Source organism: Lissotriton vulgaris, chromosome 4_1 (genome assembly GCF_964263255.1).
Source record: "Lissotriton vulgaris chromosome 4_1, aLisVul1.2, whole genome shotgun sequence".
Classification (NCBI taxonomy): domain Eukaryota; kingdom Metazoa; phylum Chordata; class Amphibia; order Caudata; family Salamandridae; genus Lissotriton; species Lissotriton vulgaris.
This window is the reverse complement of record NC_141691.1, coordinates 63,641,574-63,664,232: the sequence shown is the minus strand read 5'-3', so window position 1 is coordinate 63,664,232 and position 22,659 is coordinate 63,641,574. Positions and strand designations below refer to the sequence as shown.

At 45.4% G+C, this 22,659-nt stretch overlaps 1 protein-coding gene across 1 annotated transcript in view; it reads right to left on the bottom strand.

Annotated features, from left to right (window-relative positions):
• LOC147718371 (phosphatidylinositol 3,4,5-trisphosphate 5-phosphatase 2-like) overlaps window positions 1-22,659 on the bottom strand; it is a 447,492-nt gene that overhangs the window by 355,745 nt on the left and 69,088 nt on the right. The window contains exon 2 of the mRNA XM_086918327.1: window positions 6,997-7,060. Coding sequence (XP_086774453.1) covers window positions 6,997-7,060 — 64 coding nt within the window. The remainder of the gene's footprint in view (window positions 1-6,996; window positions 7,061-22,659) is intronic.

Genomic DNA, 22,659 nt, shown 5'->3' with positions numbered 1-22,659 from the left:
AAATGTTTGAGTTAATCTCAGCCACTTTGGGCACTGTGACACTAAGAACAAGGACCAACCAAAGGGAACATGTCATTTGTAATGTAATGTAATTTAATTTGTACTTGTAAGGCGCACTAATACCCCAACTGGGGTGTCCTGGCGCTGTAACGCATACCGCTGTGGAACCCTTCCTGGCTTTTCCCTGTGAGGCACACACTCCTGGGCACCCCCAAGGTGAAGCCAGGCATCCCAGGGCTGTGGTGGAGATTAAGCAAGCTATTGCCCAGAGTTGCAGAGTGGGACGCATGATTAGATTAGGCACTGAGGCGAGAATTATCAAGTCCGAGGAAATTGAGCCCAAGACCTGCCGAGGCAGGGATTGAACCCTGGTCCCGAGCCAAACCTCTGCATCAGGGTCTGCCGCTCTAACCATTGAGCCACACTTTTCCGCAGTTTGGACTGGACAATTTCTGCGAGTGCAGGATCAAGGTCGACTCTCATTCAGTTGAACCCTTGTCAAATGGCACAGAAGAGCTAAACAACTCTCTGCACTGGTTTTAAAGTGCTAATACATGGAAACACAGCCATGACTAAGTGCTGGTAGTATGTACTAGCACTTTAAAGGCAGACCTATTGGCTTTTGTCAATACCAAGGTCCCCTGAGCAAGCAGCACACGCCTGCGAAATCATAGCCTGTTACAGAGGGCACAATTCACCAAGGTAAATTTAAACTTGTTGCTATTCACAAAGGTATTTTACGAGTAGTATCTTTACGACTGTGGAGTCTCTGCACATAAAAGGACAGGACAATCAAGCAGAGAAAGAACTCTTTGAACTATTTCTTCCTCGGAGTGCACAAGCAGTTTTTATGCATGAAAAGATTTGATTATATCCCCATCAGTGCAATTTGCCAGGTGTGCAGGCTTCCCCCTTTTAAGTTTGTTCTCATCCATGCAAAGTTTTCTGTGTGTTGTGCCGATAGTTTCACTGTCATGAAGCTCAGCCAAGTGTGAAGATGTATTGAGTTTTTCTGCAGGTTTACCTCTTTGCAGAGGTTGTTTTTGCACAGTGTAGTCTTCTGACACATACGCTCAGTAGTTGCCGCTGCCACTGTAGTGACCGACATCTCATGGCACCACACCGATCAGTGTGCTGATGAAGAGGTATGTTAGCGAGGTTCCTGGTCACCAAGCACAAAGTTGGTCATGCTGTGACATTCCTGCCTCATGGCGTCATCTGGTCCAGGCTCCTCCTGGTCCTATTCTTCCGTTTGGCTCCAAAAGTCAGTAATGGGGTGTCGTATGGTGTTATCATTGGGCCAAAGGTATATTGACGTCATACACAATAATGTCACTTTTATGGTAATCTGTAGGTTTTAAACTTGAACAATACTACTTTTTTGTTCATACAATGCTGGCATTAAATACCTACATTATGTTCATTTATTTTTTCCTATCATTAAAAAAGACTTTCTCATTTAAGTATTTAGGTTGATGATAACTTTCTTAACACTCAGGTGTTGATTTATAATCAAGTACAGGGCAGTATACATTTTTTGTCGACTCTGTATAAATCTGTGTGTGCAAGGTAAATAAAGTCAGTTTATGTGGTACCATGCAGTAAAAATGCCCACCATAAACCAGGGAGCGGCAGGCTTAGAGGCCCTCAGAATCATATACTTCAGCCCTAGATTTACCTAACACTAGCATTTTCCTTGCTGGACAATGATGACATTGTTAGGTACTGGAAGGCGCGGATGGACATCACCAAATTGGTGATGTTAAATAAAACTTCAAAAGAAAGTTTTATATTTGGTCTTATTCTACATGGATGTCAGGTTTTGCACTTGTGACTGATTTCCTGGAAAATATTTTTGAAGAGTTGGAAGCGCCCTGAGAACAAACACTGGCTTCCCCAAAATCATCTTAACGGTGTTTCCAACCATTGAAATGCTTTTTGAATGAATTAAAGCGATTTTAGGAATCTGTACACTTTTACCAAACTCCTAAAATGGCTTGACAAATAGATACTGATTTACAATTTAGAAAGGGTAGTTGTAGGCGACCCTTCCAAACTGTGAATCAGTATGTGATGTAGCAAAGTTTTACAACCATAACCCAGTGGCTAAACATTGAAAAATTACCACCTTGTGAGTTGTGGTTGCAATGCAGTCGCAAAAACAAAACGGTACCTCTTCCCCTCTATGAATCTTAATAGAAAGGTTTTTTACGAGTAGACAGTGGTCCTTTGAGGAAAATGCCTTGCATTTTTTTTAAAGAGTGCTTTATTGTAAAGCAATCACGGACATGGTGGTCTGCTGACCCTAGCAGGCCACTATTCCTGAAAAGATCTCCAATCCAAGTGAGCATGGACATCAATTCACCAAAATGCCAGGAGTTGTGGCATTGACATTGCAAGTAAATGCCACCTCAGGCTTTGCATCTGATGATTCTGGCATTTGACTCTGAGAGTGCACTGAGGTCTGCTAACCAGACCTCAGAACCAGTGCCCTGACCCTGAGTTGTATGGCTGTACCCAATTGGAAATGGCTAACTTACCTGTAAGTCCTTAGCAAATGGAAAGTTTGAGGGGTACCCCGGGGCTGGCAGCACTGGTTGTGCCACCCTGAAGGTTTCCCAAATTAAACGAGTCCACCACTGCAGACTGGGAGAGCAGTTGTGCACTTCAAGTATGACTTTGCCATTAAAAGGAATGGAAAAACCACCACTTCCCCAGTACAAGTGTGTAAGTCACCCCTCTGACAGGCCTACTGAGTCCTAAACGCAGTGTGCAACATATGATACAGGCAGCACATGTACTTCACAAGTCCTGACAGTAAAACACACAAACCTACTGTTTTTACTGTGGAAAGTCTTAGTCGTTTGGGGAGTACAGGGTTACATGCCGACCCCTCAGCTGTGCTAATTCCTGAACAGTGCAACCAAAGTAGGCACTCCAAGGTATCAAACAACTCATTGGTTTAAGCTTGACTTGTATCAAATTAATGTAACTTGTTGCAGTGTGCAGCTTTAGCAAAGCTGCCTCTTTGTTACCTTTAAAACTCCTGTGTCTTCCCGGGCACAGAGGGGGCTTGTTCTATGAAACAGCTTTCTGCCCTCCTGGAGCGTTGTGCCAACGACTCTCAGGAAGGAGACAAATTAGGGATTGCAGTCCAGGGAGGTGTCACCTCCCCCCTGCAGGAAGCCATTAAGGTGTTAGCCCCAAAAGGCAGGCTTCAACGGTGAAGCTGACTTTGAATTGCAGATGTGAAACACAAGGGGGAGGCCTGCCCAGTTGCGGAGGTCGACAGGCTGATACCGGGAGCAGAAAGGGAAAAACAGTTGCCAAACAATTTCCCCAAGGGTGTATAGCCCGAGGTAGCTACAATCCCAGGGTGGTCTAGTGAGGTCTGGACACAGTTAGAGGGATCTAAATATCTTGGGAGTGGGCAGAATGGTGCGTCCTGGGAAAGCCAGATGCCACACTTACTAGGAAGAGGTCACCAGGAGGGAGGGAACCTTGTTGCCCATTGACTACGAACTGCACCCTGCCCTGAGGGCACTTACCGAGCATAAGAGGGGCAGCCCAGGCACTCATATCTCGACCGACTTGGAAGAAGGACTGAGAGAGGACTGCCCCGCTGCACCAAGGGATTGCTAAAGAGGGACTGCACATCTGAAGACTGCACCTGTAGGCTAGCAAAGAGAGCGACTGTGCCTGCCGTGCCCGGCTCAAAGAAGGAGTTGTCTCAGGAGCCCAATCAAGCCAAGAGATGCCAAGGGCAAGCCTACTGGTCTCATGTTCACAGCACAGGGACACAACAGATGAAGACGTCTGCTGGGGAAAGTTGGAAGCCCAAAGTCTTCAAGCCGCTACAACCCGCCGTCATGGAGCACCAGGGACCAGGAGCTGCAGCACAGAGTTGCACCCGAGACAGCTGAACCCGGGAGTGATATTGGTGAGTTGTTGGGAACCTCAGAAGTTGAGGTATCAACTCAGGAAGGATTGGCCTGTGACCGTGACAATGGGTGACTGATAAACCAGTGGCGACTGGACTTCAGCCAGGCCGGAGAGGAGTTTGTGGGATGTCAATCCTGCAAACAGGACCCATTGCCATCTTTGTGGACTGAGGAATCCCTCCATCAACTGTATCTTATTCACAGCATCCTTAGAGCATCTACAGTATCCTTTATCACTTGCATCAGGACCACTCCTTAGAAATCCATTGCAACGCAGATAAAGTGCCTGGAACTGCTGAAGGACTATTTCACCTGTGAAGGTAACTGTTCATGAGGACCTGGCTGGTCCCCCTGACTAGATCCCCTTTAAAGGTTGCTGCCTCAAGTACTTCTGACTGACCACATTGACACAGACCTAAGTTTCCTTTAAAAAAGTTTCTAAGGGGCCGATTACGAGGTGGTTGGAAACAGCCCCGACCGCCGGTCGTAGCATTTCCGACCGCATCAGAATTGGCTGTTCAGATTCCTTTCAACCAATCCCATTTTGATGGGGTCGGTCAGAAAGGAATCCAAACCAGATTTCTGAATGGCTTGCGACAGGCTCGGAGAGCCCGGCTGCCATTCGGAAATCCTCCATCAATCCCTTGGGCGGCTTTTTCCAGCCGAGGGATTACGATGGAAGATTCCCACAGTCTTTCTGTGCTGGCCTTTCTGATCTAGAAAGGCTGTGGGAATTGGACTTTGGTGGCTCCCAGCAAGGCCCCAATGGAGGCCTAGGGGAACCAATGGTGCCCCCAAGTTGATCCCTGCACGGGTGCAGGGATGAACTGCACCTCTTCACTTGACACTGAGAGCATGCCTTCCAGTTGAGATGCATGCTCCCAGTGTAAAGAATAGGAATGAGACCGGACAGTGTTCGGTCGCACCCTAATTCCTGGGTTGGGACCGACGACAGGAGGTCGGTCGGTCCCACAACCGAATCGATGTCGGACGGACTCCAGTTCGTCTGACATCAGAATCACCTCCTAAGTGTCTAATTTGTTGACTCTGACAAGGCTGGCTAGTGGTTGAATGAAATTGCCTTGATTTATTACTGCTTGCAAAAACCTATATATCCGGAACCCTCTGGTGGATCTTTTTCATTCTAGTGTCTAAATTCTTACAAAAATACCGTCTATTTTTATAAATTGATGTTGGATTTCTTGATTGTTGTGTCGATCTCTTCTTCAATTATTTTACAGCCCTTTAAATGCTTTACACTTGTTCCTCTTTGTACGGTTTTCTGCACAGTGCCACAGCCACCCAAGACTGAGATGAGGGTTTGGAAGACAAAACCCAAGGGTCCTTAATGGGTTGGTAAGTGTATTACAAAGTGAGGTTACACTACCACACATTACAATACCCATTTCCTCACATACATCACACGCCATTTGACCTTTACTTTCACTCACACACACATGCTTACACATTCACATACACTCACTCATACACGCACTCTCTCTTACATGTGCACTCTCACCAGTTCCTGCCACTGATTTTGGCACCTCTGAGGCCCGGGTCACAAAGGCAGTGCCAGGGGTCCCAGGGGGCAAGCCAGGGGTTGCAGGTGTGACCTCTGGTGACCCCTAGATGTCGTCCATGGTAGTGAGTTGCGACTTGTGACCTAACTCCTGAATATTAATGAGGTATGTCCGATTGTTACACAATCCTAATCCTTTTTTGGGAAATTAACCTATTTATACATAGGCTGGTTCACAAAAAAAGCTTTTAGTCTCAAAATTACTGGTTGCAAATTGTGACCAGTATTTGGCCTTTAAAAGCCTCTAGATGGCGCATTCAGCTCGCACTTCTGTGAAGCTAGCTCAAACCGTGCGTCTGCATTATACACAGGCAAAAGGAGTATGGGATCATTCATGCAGCAAAGGAACTGCTGAACAAGGGTAGTTTTATAAGTGTAACATAAGGCCACATCCGCACAATTACCCATGCATCGGCTCTGTAAACCAACTCTCCCTGCTCCATGATCAGTGTTCCCTACAAGCTGAGGGGAACCGCTCAAGACTAGGGGCATATTAGCAAGGGCCATATCGCCACTATTTTTTATTACCCTGTAAGCAAGCTGTCGCTAAGCGCGTTTATCGCTATAATATAACGCCTGCTAAAAACATGACTTACCTGCTTATCCAATGGGAGGTGGATCTTCAGGTTAAGTCCCCATTGGCGTTAATGCGTGAATATCGCTGGATTTCCAGCGATATTCACGCATTCTCGCCACTATGGCTGGATATTTTAGCACAATGGAGAAAAACGTTGCTCATAGCAGGTTTTCTCCGCTAACATATCCAGCGATAGGCAGCGATAAAAAAAAATGCGCTAAGCGCATTTAGCGATAAATATCGCTATTTCTGGCTAATATGCCCCCAGATTTTATATTCCCACGCAACGTAGCGCAGCAATCAAATTTGCCACACTGCGTTCTGCAAGGGTGAAAACACAGTGCAGAGCTACCAGGGACGGGATGTGAAAGTATGACCCTAGCTCTGCAGACTGTGGAACTGGAGAACCAGGTTTGAGTTCCAGCATCAGCTCAACATCGTGTGATTCTGGGCAAATCACTTAATCCCCTCGTTCCTAAAAATACAAAAATGAATGTGTCCTTGTGTAATGTAACTGGTGCTCATGTAAAGCTCTCCAAAAACCTTCTGGTTGAGTTTGCGCAGTATAAAAATACTACAGATTTACTGCTACTACTGCCGTCCCCTTCGCGGTGCTCTCAAAGAGATAACCTTCATCACAAGATAGCTTTTAATTGGTTATTGCTGCTGTTTGTTTTACTTTGCATCGCACCAGAGCACACATTAATAACATCTGGTCCAGGTATTTATTGGCAAAAAACACAAATGTTCCAAACAATCTGGAGAGCCTGTGTTAGCCGGATAGACAGGACTCTAGGGCCATCTCTCAGCCTATGTCAATGGCCTAGGTTGTGGTTGACACTCCACACCTGTTACAGGAGGTTAACACAGGATGTGAGGGACCCTTGGCCAGCACCCACCTGTACCGCTAGAAGGCCTTCCTCATCCGGGAGAATCCTGTACGTGTGGACGTGCCGCTGGAACCTGTGAGAAATCAGAGACATAGGTTAGTGCCAAGAGCTGGTAAGGCTTCAGTGAGCTCGAGAAGCAACAACCTGAGTGTTGTTGTAAAAGCAGCCCTGTTCCCAGGCACCATTTACACCAAAGTATCCGAGATCACAGCGTTCCTCCTCTTCCTTCTCAGCTCTGCCAATCAGTTCCATCCATATACTCACAAAAAGAAGGGAAAGCAACTATGTACCAATTGTATTCTGATCAGACCCATAGCGAGCAGGTGTAAGCCCGTCTTTGTGTCAGCAGGTGGCAGTGCAGCTCCACAGAAGAATTACAAGGAAAAAAGTCACCTGCAATTTAAGTACGTTTACGTTTTTAGGTCGAGCCCGTGTAACGCATGCGCTGTGCTGCGAGGCATGCTGTATTGAAGAATGAAATCAAAGCTCCAGCCATTTCCCGCCCATCTTGTCAATTGGCTACGGCTACAGTTCTTTCAAATTCGTTGCTTTTCATTCATGAATAGACTAGTCCCTCCTTGGGACCGCCTGGCCTGCATCTGTAACCTCCCATAACTATTGGACTTTTTCCTTGTGGTCTTCCAAGGTCTGCTTTATCTAGTAGATGAGCACTATTTTCTTTAATGGTCTTCCCATATTCCACCCTCAACATCACCTCTCACTTTTACATTGTTGTTAATAATGTATTTATTCAGCGCGATCTGATTTCACTTTAGCAGCCTCGCTCCTTTAATTATTTAATTTGCAGCGTGGTCCGCTTTCACTTTAGCGGCTGTGCTTATTTATTTATCTTACACAGCGGTCCACCTTCATTTTAGAAGCAGTGTTTCTTTATTTATTTAATTTGCAGCACGGTCCGCATTCACTTTAGTGGCCGTGCTATAGAAATTTGCGTTCTTTCTTTATTTTTTAAGGGACAGCGCCCTATACCGTGCTTTCACTTTAATGTTAGCTGTGCCGCATTCTTTAGACGCTGCTCACTGTAACATGAATACGGTGAGCAGCGTCTAAAGAACGGGGCGCGGCCACCATTAAAGTGGTCTCACATTTGTGAGTATTACTGCTTTTAGTTTAGATATGTTAGGTATCCATTTATTTTTCTCAGTCGGCGTGCCATGTCTCTTTTGCTCAGCGGTCCGTTATTGATATTAATGTCTAGGTCTGCTTTTGCTGTCAGTGACACCCAGTGTCTGGTCAGGCCAGTGCCAAGTCAGACGTACTAAAGAAATCAACAGTTTGCAACTGCAGTATTATATCCTTACGAGTCGCAAGAAGTGAGCCCCCCATCCCCCATCACACGAGTCATAATGTGGACAACAACTCGCAAATCTATTTGTGGCTCATAGTGTTCCTTCACCCCAGATCGACTATGTATGTTTACACTAGAAAAGCCTGTATTTTGTGCCCCGCAGGCTTTGATAACGCAAAACCCTTTTAACATCAGGCCCTTGGCCCCTTACTCAGATCGAGGCCTCACAAATTCTCTCTCCACGGTAGGAGGCCCAGTTACCTCGGGGAGCCCTTACATTAGGAAAGGCCTCAGGGTCCTCACTTTTCTCTTCGAGTAGCTTCACAGTTCACAGCCACTTCTGGTCCATAGATGGCACCGCTTCTGCTTTATGCTCGGCCTCATTCAGTCTAGCAGTGCGTTTTCCCAGTCTGGCCTGAACATGGTCGCCTTTACATATAAGTGACTCCCTTTTAGCAACTAGACCGTCAATACACATTTTTAATTCTGTTAGTAAAAGTTTAATGTTAGTGCTGTCGTCAAATGTTGTTTGTACTACAGCTCTTTACACAAGGTCCAAACTATCCTCCCTGTTTACATCTGCAAGTTTTAAAAATTAATGTTACACCTATTCTAAATATGAAGCAACACAGCCATGAGAATGGTCTATGCAAGTGTTTGGCCAAACTGGTAGTGAGCAGGACCACCTGTTGTCGCTCGCTGTGGGCATCGCACCGCCTTGCACACACCACCTTAGAAGGTCCAGAACAGACCAATAAGACTTCAGGAGAAGAGTAAGCCAGGTGCCAACAGTACCCACTCACATCTGCAGGATAATGCTTTGGTCACAAACAGGGCAAAAGTTCTAACAAACATTTGCAATGCAATAGGTTTTGTAAATGACAATGCCTTTTATTTATGCATTTTGAAAACCTGCATGCACCGACTAGAAGTACAAAATGCAGGTAAATAAAAGGCACTGTCATTTACAATGCCAATAGGTAACTTTATCGAAAATGCGAGACCTATTGCATTGCAAATGCTTGTTTCTATTATAACCAACGGAAACAAGTTCCATAGAGTGAAGAAAAAGCCTAAATCCGTAGGGGTCTTTGTGTAGAACGGGCCTTAATTTCCTAATTTCTGTAGATATTTCACCAGCGATATGTCAAGTGTTAGCAGTTTTGTTTTTCAAAATAACCGCCCAGCGCACGTTCCTGGGACCTTTCCCCTGAGTTCAAATTTGCAACATTTTTGTTTCTTGTGTAAAACAAAATGCTCAAACTGTAATTGGAGCAGGGCAAACATGTCTCAGATTGATTTCATGCTGATTTTTGTTAAGAAGAAAAGAGATATTTTGTCTCCACTATTCAAGGATGAAACAAGCACGGTTAGTTTAATAACCCCCAAGTCAACAGCAGAGCCTTAAACAGTAACTAAAATCACAATTCATGGCCGTCCATTCTTCTCAAGATCGTAATTAACGCACCCCACCCACAGTTACATCAAGAAAAGGTATACTCATGAAAACATCAAGTGCAAGAGGGTGAGACATTACACAATATTTAACAAATAAAGGTCTTAAAAATTTCTGTCTCTAGGATAAAAAAAGAGGAAAACATTTTATACATGAATAATAGTACATTTACTTTGCGAAGTGCATATACAATATCCCTTATTTTTCAACCAGAAACAGAATATCCACAAAAGGATTAAGGCCTATTCTCATTTTTTCAATTTACATACAAATGTAAGGAATCCAACAAGTGATAAAGATAAGGGTACTTAGCCCGACTGCCCAGGGAGACACTGTCATTTGCAGTGAGGGTCTCTGAGATGAATACTCCTTATCTTTCAGGTGAGACGGAATCCAAGCAGCTTCCTGCAGTAACTTCTTATGTGGAAAGGGCTCCCAGCTGCTAAAAACCCCTCTAGATAACATGTGATCTTTAAGATTGAGTACTTTCCTCTTGAGAGACCCTTTTAACTCACTTTGTTGGGCTTCAATCCAGGGCTTTCAGGACTGTCCAATCAAGTCAGGTTATTTAAAAAATAAAAATAAAAAAAAATTCATATATTCCCAAGAGCTGCGCGTTATTTCCACTTAACATCGAACCATCCTCATGTATTTCTAGTTATATATTTATTCCCCGTGTTGCCCTCTGACCTTGAGAAGGAGTGGAGGCAGCGGAGCACACTGTGCCTTAGCGATAGAAACCCTACTAGTTTGTCTGGGAAAGTATTACAATCGGTGCCAGTCGGGATCATGATTTGGAACTCACTGAGTTCCTTTAACTTTAACCCAATCGGGTGCTTAATCTACGGGGAAAACCAATGGCTGAAGGGAACACCGGCCAGCCACGCAGCCCACAAGGACGCCACCCGCAGACATCACCACCTCATCAGACTAGCCAAAAGATCCTCCTTCAAAACCTGCCTGGACAACAACGCAAACAACAGCAAAGAACTCTTCAGCATCGTGAAAGAACTCTCCAACCCCAACGCCAACGACATCCCACCCTCACAAGAACTGTGCGACTCACTGGACACCTTCTTCCACCGCAAGATCACCGACATCCACGACAGCTTCAACATCACAGTCGCCCCGACCACGCCAGACTCCACGTCCCCTGCGAACACCACCTGCATCAACCACCTGACCTCCTGGTCCAACATCAACAACGACAAGACAAACAAGATCATGAACTCCATCCACTCAGGATCACCGTCAGACACCTGCCCACACCACAAATTCAACAAAGCAGACGCAGCCATCGCACCCCAACTACGGAAGGTCATCAACATCTCCTTCGAGACAGCTGCATTCCCGGAAAGCTAGAAGCACGCCAAGATCAGCGCCCTCCTCAAGAAGCCCAAGGCGGACCCCAAGGACCTCAAGAACCTCCGGCCCATCTCCCTGCTCCCGTTCCCAGTGAAGGTCATCGAGAAAATCGTCAACATGCAACTAACCCGCCACCTCGAGGACAACAACATCCTAGACCCGTCCCAGTCCGGAGTCAGACAAAATCACAGCACAGAGACAGCACTCATCGATGCCACAGATGACATCAGACGCCAACTAGACAACGGCAAAACATCAACCCTCATCCTCCTGGACCTGTCAGCCGCCTTCGACACAGTCTGTCACCGTACACTAAAGACTCGCCTCCAAGAAGCCAGAATCCAAGAAAAGGCCCTCGTCTGGGCCACGTCCTTCCTCTCCAGCAGAACCCAGAGCGTCCGCCTCCCACCCTTCCGATCCAAAGACAACGACGTCATCTGCTGCGTATTCAAGGGCTCATCCCTCATCCTGACGCTGTTTAACGTCTACATGGCCCCCCTCGCACAAGTGGCCCGCCAGCATGACCTCAACATCATCTCCTACGCTGACGACACGCAGCTCATCCTATCCCTCACCAAGGGCCCACACACTGCCAAAACCAACTTCCACAAGGGAATGAAGGCCGTCCCCGAATGGATGAGAAGCAGCCGTCTCAAGCTGAACTCGGACAAGACGGAGGTCCTCATCCTTGGACCGACCCCCTCAGCCTGGGACGATTCCTGGTGGCCAACCACACTGGGAACAGCACCGACACCCACTGACCACGCACGCAACCTAGGATTCATCCTCAACTCCTCCCTCTCTCTATGTCGAAGCAGGTCAACGCCGTCTCTTCCTCCTGCTACAACACCCTCCGCATGCTGCGCAGGATCTACAAGTGGATCCCACCGAAACAAGAAGAACGGTGACTAAGGCCCTCGTCAGCAGCAGACTGGATTATGGCAACGCACTCTATGCAGGAATCCCGGCCAAACACTTGTGACGACTGCAACGCATCCAAAACACCTCCGCCCGACTCATCCTCAAAGTCCCTCGCCGCAGCCACATCACCCCCCACCTGAGAGACATACACTGGCTCCTCGTCGACAAAAGGATCACCTTCAAACTCCTCACCCACGCACACAAATCACTCCACAACACCGGACCAGCCTACCTTAACAACGATCGGGCAGCGCTGAGACCAGCACGGGAGAGGATTGAGCTCTTTATACCCGTTGTGCTTCACCGCCAAAATTAAGATTTACTCACAATTTCCAGACGCGCCCAGACTTGAGATTATTGAACCCGTTGAGTGGAACACCGACAATGATGCCCCAGCCATCTTACAACAACATGGAACCGACGCAGGTCCATCCTTAATAGGCCACTGGACGGCTCTATTTTGAAGCGCTCCTGCACATGCTTGTCCTGAAGAAGACCCCAGCTTGAGGCGTCAATCAACCCTTAACCCCAGGGGGTCGAAACGTAGACCGGATTGTTTAGTACTTTCCTATCATAGGAAGCAACCCATGGAGTAATACAGATCCTATGCTAGAGAATATAACGGAACTGCCGAACTATAATAGTCTGTAAAGGTTGCACTTGAAACCACTGTGATTGTATTAAAGTCACAACACCCTTTACCCAGTCCTCACCTCTACCCAACCACACCCAACCCACTTAACTGTCTCCCTTTCCTAGTCACTTCGAGCGCATTTTGTAAATATTCAACATGGATTATAAACTCATGAATTGTTTCCACAAGAACATTGCCTTCTAAGAAAATAACTGAGACTCGTGTCCAGATAACCTCACTTGATCCAATGAAGTAATTGGTATTATTATATTTTTTTCTCTTTTTCTTGCTTGTGGTTTCCATTTCATTTGTGTGAATCAGAATGTTACAGAAATGTTGAAATAAATGCTTTTATATACTACATATTGAAAATTCTCTTTAAAAATTTTCTTTGAAAGTTTATTCATGATTAACTCTGTACCAGAATCTATAGAACCTGACCATCATACACGTACCTATGTTAACTGACCCAGGTCAGAGAGTTCTTAGGGTGTACCCCATTGTAAACTCACTACCTTAACAACAGCGCCAGCTACGCTCCGCCAGCCTCGCCCTCACCGCCATCCCCCGCATCCAACGAACGACCTCCGGCTGCAAATCCTTCTCCTTCCTCACCGCCAAGACCTGGAACACCCTCCCTACCCACCTGCGGCAGACCCAGGACCTGCTCACCTTCAGAGGACTCCTCATGACCTGGCTCTTCGAGCAGTAGGGGCACCACTCCCCTCAGCGCCTTGAGACCATCATGGCTATGTAGCGTGCTTTACAAGTACTTTGATTGATTGATTGATTGATTGATTGATTGGTTGATTGATTTGAGTTAAAACTACTTCCCTTAGTGTTAAAACCCACTGTAAAATGCAATGGTCTCTCCCTTCATGATGTAATATCTTAAAAGCCTTAAACAGCCTAAACTTATCCCAAGGGACTAGGGGCCAGATGTAGGTAAGTATATCTTATCGACTCATAAATACCGAATTTTACCGATTCTGTATTTTTGAATCGGTAAAATTGAAGGAGGGAGATTTAGGTAAATTCGGTAATTGAATTACCGAATCAGTAAAAATCGGTATTTACCGAATCGGTAAATACCGAAACCTGCAAGGGTGCAGGGGGTGTCACTTTGACACCCTCTAGCACCCCAAATACAGGCATGTGTGCCATGTGGCACACAGACATGCCCTAAGGGCATGTCTGTCTGTCACATGGCATAGGTGTGCATGCACACATGTGCATGCACACCTGGATTTGGTATTTTAGCACCCAATTGGATTGGGTGGTAAAATACCGAATCTGTAAGGCCTTTGGGACTCAGAAGAGTCCCACCTACATCTGGCAGTTATCGAATCGGTAAAAATACCGATTCTGTATTTTACCGATTCAGTAAATTTACCGAATCGGTAAAATTGGCCACCTACATCACAAATACCCATTTACCGGTCGGTAAATGGCCTCCTACATCTGGCCCTAGGATGTAAACAATGCGATAAAGTTGTGAAACAACCTTGAATGACGGGTTGTCAAAATCAGAGCGACCATTCACACTTATGAGACCGCTCCTACCCAGCCAATCCCAATAACCTTCAAGTCGCACCCCTTTGTCTCAATTAGAACACTTTCTTCTGGGATTTTATAAATCACTAAGATGTCACATCATGCTTCATCTATTCTAGTACAATCTATTCTAGTATTAAAATCACCTGCAATGATCACAACACCCTCAATGAATTCCAGGGTTATCCTTGATAACTTTGCTTCCAGACTTTCCAAAATGTCTTTATGCAGGTAATCATTACCTAAATTAGAGTTTCCTGTTGCTTTTGTTCCACCAACAGCTGAAATATGCGCCCACGTACTTACAGACCCTGTCATTCCTATGGTACTTGCAACTCTAGTGGAGATTATTGCTAAACGCACCCCCCCCCACCCCCAACAATCTGCCCTCCACCTTTGTAAATCCGGCCATAACCTACAGACACTACTCTGTTACATTCAGAAACTCTTCGAGAAAAGTCTCCTGCAGGAGGATAGCGTGAAAGTCTTCTAAAAGAGGTTGTAATTTAAGTCACCTTGCAAACTGTTACTTTTTTTAAGTGGGCGGCAAAAAGCATAATTGGGGGAAACAACATGGGTGGGCGTGGGTTGGGGCATTGGGGGGTGGGTTGTTAAAGCAGGTGGGGGAACCAACACAGGGGGAACAGAAGCAACACAGAGGTCGAGAGGTGGATGCAATTTGTGGCTCAAGGGGAAAGAAGCCGTACGAGCACATGGGTGGGGGGTGTCAAATGGGCAAAAGACAGCAACATAGAGCTGGCATGGACAAGGCACACTGGCAAGAAGGCACCACAAGTGATTGAGAAGCAGAAAAGCAAGAGAGAGGAACACAGAGGGTGTGGCGGGGAGAAAGACTCACAGGAGGGAGAGACAGCTGGTAAACATATGCACTTTTGTACAGAGCGTGAAAAGATAAAAGTAGCATCTGGTAAAGCGAGAAGTGGAAAAATATAGTGATGCACCCATGTTCCACAGAAGGAGAAAACACAGGTAGAGGAGAGGATGTCCACACAGCTAACGAATAAGAAGCAAGCAAACAAGAGTGGCAATGAAGCCAACCAATGGTAAGCAATGGGCAGTCTATAAGGCTGCTGAACTGTAAAAATACTTCTTGCAACAGACAGCACAGGCACATTCTTAGGCGAGACCTTAAAAGGCATGAGTTCATGAACGAGAATCAGTTATCACCAATAACGTGTCTCCTATTAACCGGGTAAGAGGGGGGAGTGTGCACCCTTGCTTATGGCTGGTCCTGGTAGTTAAAATTAAACAAAATGTCTGACACAGCAGTGTCCAGCACCGCAGGGGTTTATTAGAAGAACACTCACACACCAACCTAGTTGGTGTCATGCTTCAACATCGGGTTCCCAGCTGAGTAGCCGAATGCTACTCAGCTGTGCTGCGACACCTGATTACAGCGGAGATGTTTTTTGTTGTGAAAGTGTGATGAAATGGTGTATTAAAAATGTCTCTGGGACTTTAACTGATTATATATTTTTTATTCCCAGTGGCACAGGATATAATAAAAACAGGTGGATAACTACAAGAGACTTATTTAATTGAGTCTGTTATGTGTTAGGTCGACATGTTTCAGCCCATAAAAAACAGTGTTGGGCTTTCCTCAGGAAGCATTGCTGGAGGGTTGGGTTTGAATTACGTGGTAATGGGGACGGGGTTGAAATAAAAATCAGGACTACCGGTTTCATTGTCAACAACATTAATTATAAGACCTTTCTCTCTCCAAAGAGTTTAAATCTTCCCAGACTTTTTTTTATATTGGTACAATTTGACAGAATTAATTTCTTTCTTTTTGGGAAGTTATTGTTACTTATTTATTGTTCTTATTTTTGTCCATCATGTTTTCTTTGCTGTATGTTTGCATAGAATGGTTTGTTTTTAAAAAAAATGTTTATTGGTATTTTACAGTACGGTACAAAATATAGCACACATAATATGCAAAGGTTCTGAAAAGCCGGACATTTTATTCATTTCTTTAGAGGACATCACATCTCTGAACTGCTTCTTGAGGAGTCCTGGAGGGGGCGCTGTTTGGTAACTAATCTACACCTCCTTCATTTAGTTTTCTAAATCGTGCCATTGATAGAGCATTGCTCCATATTGTAGTTCAATTTATTTCTCTTCATGCCCGTCATGAATCAAAAGGCGCATTAGTTGAAGGGTGGCACTCTATGTCTCTGGTCTAACGGCCAGAGCTGCCGACTTTGGAGTTGGGGAACCAGGTTCGAGTCTCGGTGTCGGTATAACATCCTGTGATTCTGCGCAAATCACCTAATCTACCAAAAATGAATGTGTCCTTGTGTAATGTAACTGGTGCTCATTTAAGTGCTCCAAGTCCTTCGGGTCGAGTTCGCGCTATATAAAACTGCAAAAAAAAAAAAATGGAGTGAATAGTTAAAAGAGGCTGAGCTCCAGTTTGACCAAAGCGGAAAGCATCTCGGTGCCCCTGGCAGGGGCAGCTCCTCCGCTAGGGTGGAGATACGTCGCCTCACTACTTTAAAGCAGTTCAAAGTAAAAAAAATGTAATAAAAGCGTCTGTCAGTTACTATCATTTTATTTTTACTATTGCTGTTTCACTGCGGAGTTGCCCCGGCCGGGGCCGGGCTCTCCTGACATCGAGACAGGAGGAAGAGTGGTGGCTGCACCTAAAGTGCACATGAAGGTTTGGTCGCCCGTCTCGTGTGCTTCTTGCTGGAGAAGATGTGGCTGCGGCGACGACGAACGCAACCTCCAGGTAAGTTTTCTTTTCTTTTTTATTATTTACTAGCTGTACCCGGCCACGCGTTGCTGTGGCTCAGTCTGGTTAAATGGAAGAGAAAGAAAAGAGTAAGCGCACGATTCTAATATGTTCAATTTCACAATGCTTGTGGGTGTACAATATGTTTTTGTGACTATTGTCTGTATGCGTCCCTTGTAGTTGATGCGCAGCAAGCAAATCAATAGGGTCTGCTTGGCCTTTCGATTAAAAACAGACGCTTATTGTACACGCGCGTATTAGAATGCAACATTGTGTATATATAAACACGAGATAATGTTGCAAAGTGAAACAACTCGTCCCCCCACCCTCCACCCACTTCCCGGTCTGCCATCCTAACACCAACTGTCCATCCTGATATATGTAGACTATTGTCTCTATGCGTCCCTTGTATTTGTTGCGCAGCAACTAAATAAATAGGGTCTGTTCGGCTTTTCGATTAAAAACACAAGTGTATTGGACACACGTGTATTCGAATCCAACATTGTGTATATATACCCACGTGCTAATGTTGCAAAGTGAACCAACTCCTCCCCCCTCCTTCCACCCACTTCCCGGTCTGCCATCCTGACACCAACTGTCCATCCTAATATATGTAGACTATTATCTCTATGCGTCCTTTCTTAATGTTGCAAAGTGAACCAACTCCTCCCCCCTCCCTCCACCCACTTTCCGGTCTGCCATCCTAACACCAACTGTCCATCCTGATATATGTAGACTATTGTCTCTATGCGTCCCTTGTATTTGTTGCGCAGCAACTAAATAAATAGGGTCTGTTCGGCTTTTCGATTAAAAACACAAGTGTATTGGACACACGTGTATTCGAATCCAACATTGTGTATATATACCCACGTGCTAATGTTGCAAAGTGAACCAACTCCTCCCCCCTCCTTCCACCCACTTCCCGGTCTGCCATCCTGACCCCAACTGTCCATCCTAATATATGTAGACTATTGTCTCTATGCGTTCCTTGTAGTTGTTGCGCAGCAACCAAATCGATAGGGCCTGTTCGGCCTTTCGATTAAAAACACGCGTGTATTGGACACGCGCGTATTTGAATCCAACGTTGCGTATATATAAACACGCGTTTAATGGAATCCAACGTTGTGTCAAAATTTCAAAGCAATCGTTGAAGAACTTTTGGAGATTTTTGATTTTGAACAAACGAACATTGACATTTTTATCGATATAGATAATTTTTTATTTCCTCCCCTTCTGCTTCTTGACCCCCTCTCCGCCCGCCCATGCCCGTTCAGTAGCAGCCGCTACTCGTACCTCGTGTGAGGAACCAGTAGTGCTCTTGTCTTAGTTTGCTACACCCACGTGTATTATGGTTAGGGTGACCAGACATCTCCGATTTCCCCGGACAGTACCCGTTTTCAGAAGACTGTCCCTGTGTCCCAATGCTTATTCATTTTAGATACATGTCCCAAGAAGAATTGAAAGGTATCTCCCCTTTCAAAGATGCCTCTGAAGTCTAAAATTATTTATAGTTTTCTGCCAGGCAGCACAGGAGAAGGCTGTTGTCTGCTCCTGGCATTGCTACAGTTATATATATACATATATATAACTGTATTACATCTTACGCTGAATGATCTACCCCTCAAAGCCTCTACTCCTACTATTCTCAGACGCCCTTGGAAAAAATTGAAATTGAACGACTTCCATCAGCTTCTCAGCGCTCTCCCCTTGGGCCCTTTTACTGATGCGGAGTATGGCTATGATCTTTATTGCAACTGGCTGACTAAAGCCTTGGATAGGTTGATTCCTATCGCTGAGAGCAACCAGCGGCATACCGATTCCAGTCCCTGGTATGATGATTCGCTTCGGCTCCTAAAAAAATCTTGTAAACAAGCCGAAAGAGCCTGGCGTAAATCATATCAGCCTGAAAGAAAAACTGAGTACCTTGCTGGTATCAAGAAGTAACATAGAGCGATCTGCAGGTCTCGTGCCGCCTACTTTTCTCGTGAATTTAGTACCAGTACTAACCTGACTAAACTCATTTTCAAGGTGCTTAAGGATCTTACTACTAGCAGAGCATCAGCTGCTGAGATTTGCTCCTCCTCCCATTGTGAGGATTAGGCTGCTTTTTTTATTGGTAAGGTGGAGGGTATCTACCGTGCCTTTCCCAGCTCCACAGGGTCTTCGCAGAAACTGATACCTGCTTCGAAAATTACTTCATCTCTATCTCACCTCCAGAGCTCTCTATAGAGGATTTTAACAAACTTGTAGCGAAAGTTAAATCAGGTTCTCCTAAGGATCCGCTACGACCTGCTCAATTTAGAGAATCTGCCTCCCTCTGCCTCCCTCCTTTATGTGAGCTCATCAATTTGTCCCTATCCTCAGGCTCCGTCCCTGGCACCTGGAAACAGGCCCAGGTGATTCCCATTTTTAAAAAACCTGCCCTGGACCCATTAAAATTGGAGAATTATCGTCCCATTTCCCTCCTCCCGTGGGCAGCTAAACTGACCGAGGCCCATGTTAACATCATCTTATCTAATCATCTACATTCTGCCAATATTCTAGATCCATCACAGAATGGGTTTCGGCCCGGTCATAGTACCGAGACTGCGCTACTCTCTATGGCTGAACACCTTCGCATGTTGGTTGATTCTGATTAAACTGCGGCACTGGTTCTTCTCGATCTCAGTGCCGCGTTCGACACTGTCTCCCACGATATTTTACTTCAGCGTTTGGTTGAGGCGGGTGTCGATAATATGGCACTTGAATGGTTTCGATCTTTTCTATCTGGTCGTACCTTCAAGGTTGCCACTCCACCTTTTGAATCTAAACCCTATGCGATTGCCCAGGGAGTCCCGCAGGGATCGGCTCTTAGCCCCACTTTGTTCAACCTCTATGTGCAGCCGCTGGCTGCTGTCGCCAAGCGTGGGAACCTGACTATGGTGTCCTACGCTGACGACACGCAGCTGGCGGTTGCAATAAGTGGGGCTTCCGATCTTGAGGCTGCTAAGTTCTGTGAGGGGCTTATTTCTGTGGCTCGTTGGATGACTGATAATTACCTTCAATTGAACGCCAAGAAAACCGAGGTGCTCATTGTTGGGAAACAGAGTCACCTATGGGGTGACAATTGGTGGCCATCTGAGCTCGGTCCTACTCCTATCTCTGTTACTGAGGTTAAAAATCTAGGGGTCTGGTTCGACTCTAAACTCAGCTTTACCACCCACACTAAAAAGGTTGCTGCCATGTGTTTCAGGACCTTGCGTAAGCTCAGATCCATTTTTAAATTCTTTGATGCGCCTACTAGACAGCTTATTGTACAAGCTATGATTCTGTCGAAGTTAGATTATGCCAGTTCTCTTCTATTGGGAGCTAATCAGGCTGAGCTTTCTAGACTTCAACGCGTTCAGAACGCTACCGCCAGGGCTCTGGTTGGCTTACAAAGATTCTGCTCAGCCAAAAAAATCATCCACAAGCTCCACTGGCTTCCTGTTGCTCAGAGAATTAAGTTCAAGTCTCTCTGTCTTTCGTTCAAAATCCTGAAACACTCTTCCCCTCAGATTTTGAAGCACCTCATCTCTTCATATGTTCCATCACGGTCTCTGAGGTCCTCTGGTCTCCACTTGGCTATAGTACCGCATTTCAAGAGGTCTAGGATTGGCGGCCGCTCTTTTAGAGTGCTTGCGGCCAAATTATGGAACTCCCTTCCTGTGCATATCCGTGCGATTGACGGACTCTTGTCGTTCAGGAAGGCTGTTAAAACTTTCCTTTTTCCTTTAGACCCTTAGTGCTGTTGTGTTTTGGGCTCCTGTTATTGCTTTTGCCCGGTTTTCTGTTCTGTCAGCGCCAGGACGCCCCTTTGCTGGGGCATCTGTGCGCTCTACAAATCCGGCTAACATAGTATATATATATATATATATATATATATATATATATATATATATATATATATATATATATATATATATATATATATATATATATATATGTCGCCAGTAGGTAGTTATAGTTAGGACCTAGTTTCCATAGAAAAAGTGTTTTTATTTTGCAAATATCTTTTGCGTTGTTTAATGAATCTTTGCGAAATGTTTATAACATATGGGGCAGTCAGGTCAGCTGCTCTGTTGAAAATTTCGGGGTGGTCCATCAAGCGGGGGCTGAGAAAAAGGGGGGTGTCCCAAAACACATTTTTTCCATGTTAATTTCTATAGGAAACTTTAGACACGGCTACAGCCCGAACTGCTGAAGGGAATTACTCTAAATTTGTCAAAAAGTTAGCTCTTTGTTCAGAAAGCACCCTTTTTTTTAAATGCTGTAAATCCGTTCAGTAGTTCCTGAGAAATGTAAAGATTTCTCAGATATACAGCTGTGGCCACGGAGGATCTGCGAACCCTCCCACTCTCGTGCCTGAGATCTGATTGGCTGCCAACACTTCATCAAACCAGGAAGCGTTGGCAGCCATCTTGTGACTTGGTCAACAGAGTCACAAGAAACAAGCATTTGCAATGCAATAGGTCTCGCATTATGAAAGTTTGAGCTATTGGTCTTGTAAATGACAATTTTTGTATTTATGTGTTGGTTTTAAAAATAGCTAAATTAATAGCTTTGTCATTTACAATGCCAATAGTTATAACTTTCACAAAGGTGACACTTATAGAATTTGTAATGCAACATGTTTTGTATTTACGCGACTTAGATGTATTGATATTACAAATAACAACGGCTTTTAATTTTTTAAAATAATTAATACTTAAATAAAAATTATTGTAATTTATAATGGCAATAGCTTAAACTTTTGTAAATAACTTTTGTGAAGATTATGTTCAGTGTATTTTATTGTGATGAAAATCCAAGAACAAAAGTGAAATATTAACATCTTTTTGTGACATTTGTAATAAAGCTTGAAACATTGAAAGAACATAATTGAACCAGTTGTTGTTGAATGGTTGCACAGATTGATGCTGGGGTGGCGCAGAGTGATATTGTGGTGGCACTGAGTGATGCTGTGGTGGCGCTGAGTGATGCTGGAGTTGCGCTGAGTGATGCTGTAGTGGTGCTGAGTGATGCTGTGGTGGTGCTGAGTGATGCTGTGGTGGTGCTGAGTGGTGTTGTGGTGGTGCTGAGTGATGCTGTGGTGATGCTGGGTGGTGCTGAGTGATAATGTGGTGGTGCTGATTGATAATGTGGTGGTGCTGAGTGATGCTGGGGTAGCGCTAAGTGATGATGTGGTGATGCTGAGTGGTGCTGGGGTGGCACTGAGTGATTCTGTGGTGGTGCTGAGTGATAATGAGGTGTTGCTGAGTGGTGCTGTGGTGGTGCTGAGTGATGCTGTGGTGGTGCTGGGTGATGCTGTGGTGGTGCTGAGTGGTGGTGTGGTGGTGCTGAGTGATGCTGTGGTGGTGCTGAGTGATGCTGTGGTGGTGCTGAGTGGTGTTGTGGTGGTGCTGAGTGATGCTGTGGTGATGCTGGGTGGTGCTGAGTGATAATGTGGTGGTGCTGATTGATAATGTGGTGGTGCTGAGTGATGCTGGGGTAGCGCTAAGTGATGATGTGGTGATGCTGAGTGGTGCTGGGGTGGCACTGAGTGATGCTGTGGTGGTGCTGAGTGATAATGAGGTGTTGCTGAGTGGTGCTGTGGTGGTGCTGAGTGATGCTGTGGTGGTGATGGGTGATGCTGTGGTGGTGCTGAGTTGTGGTGTGGT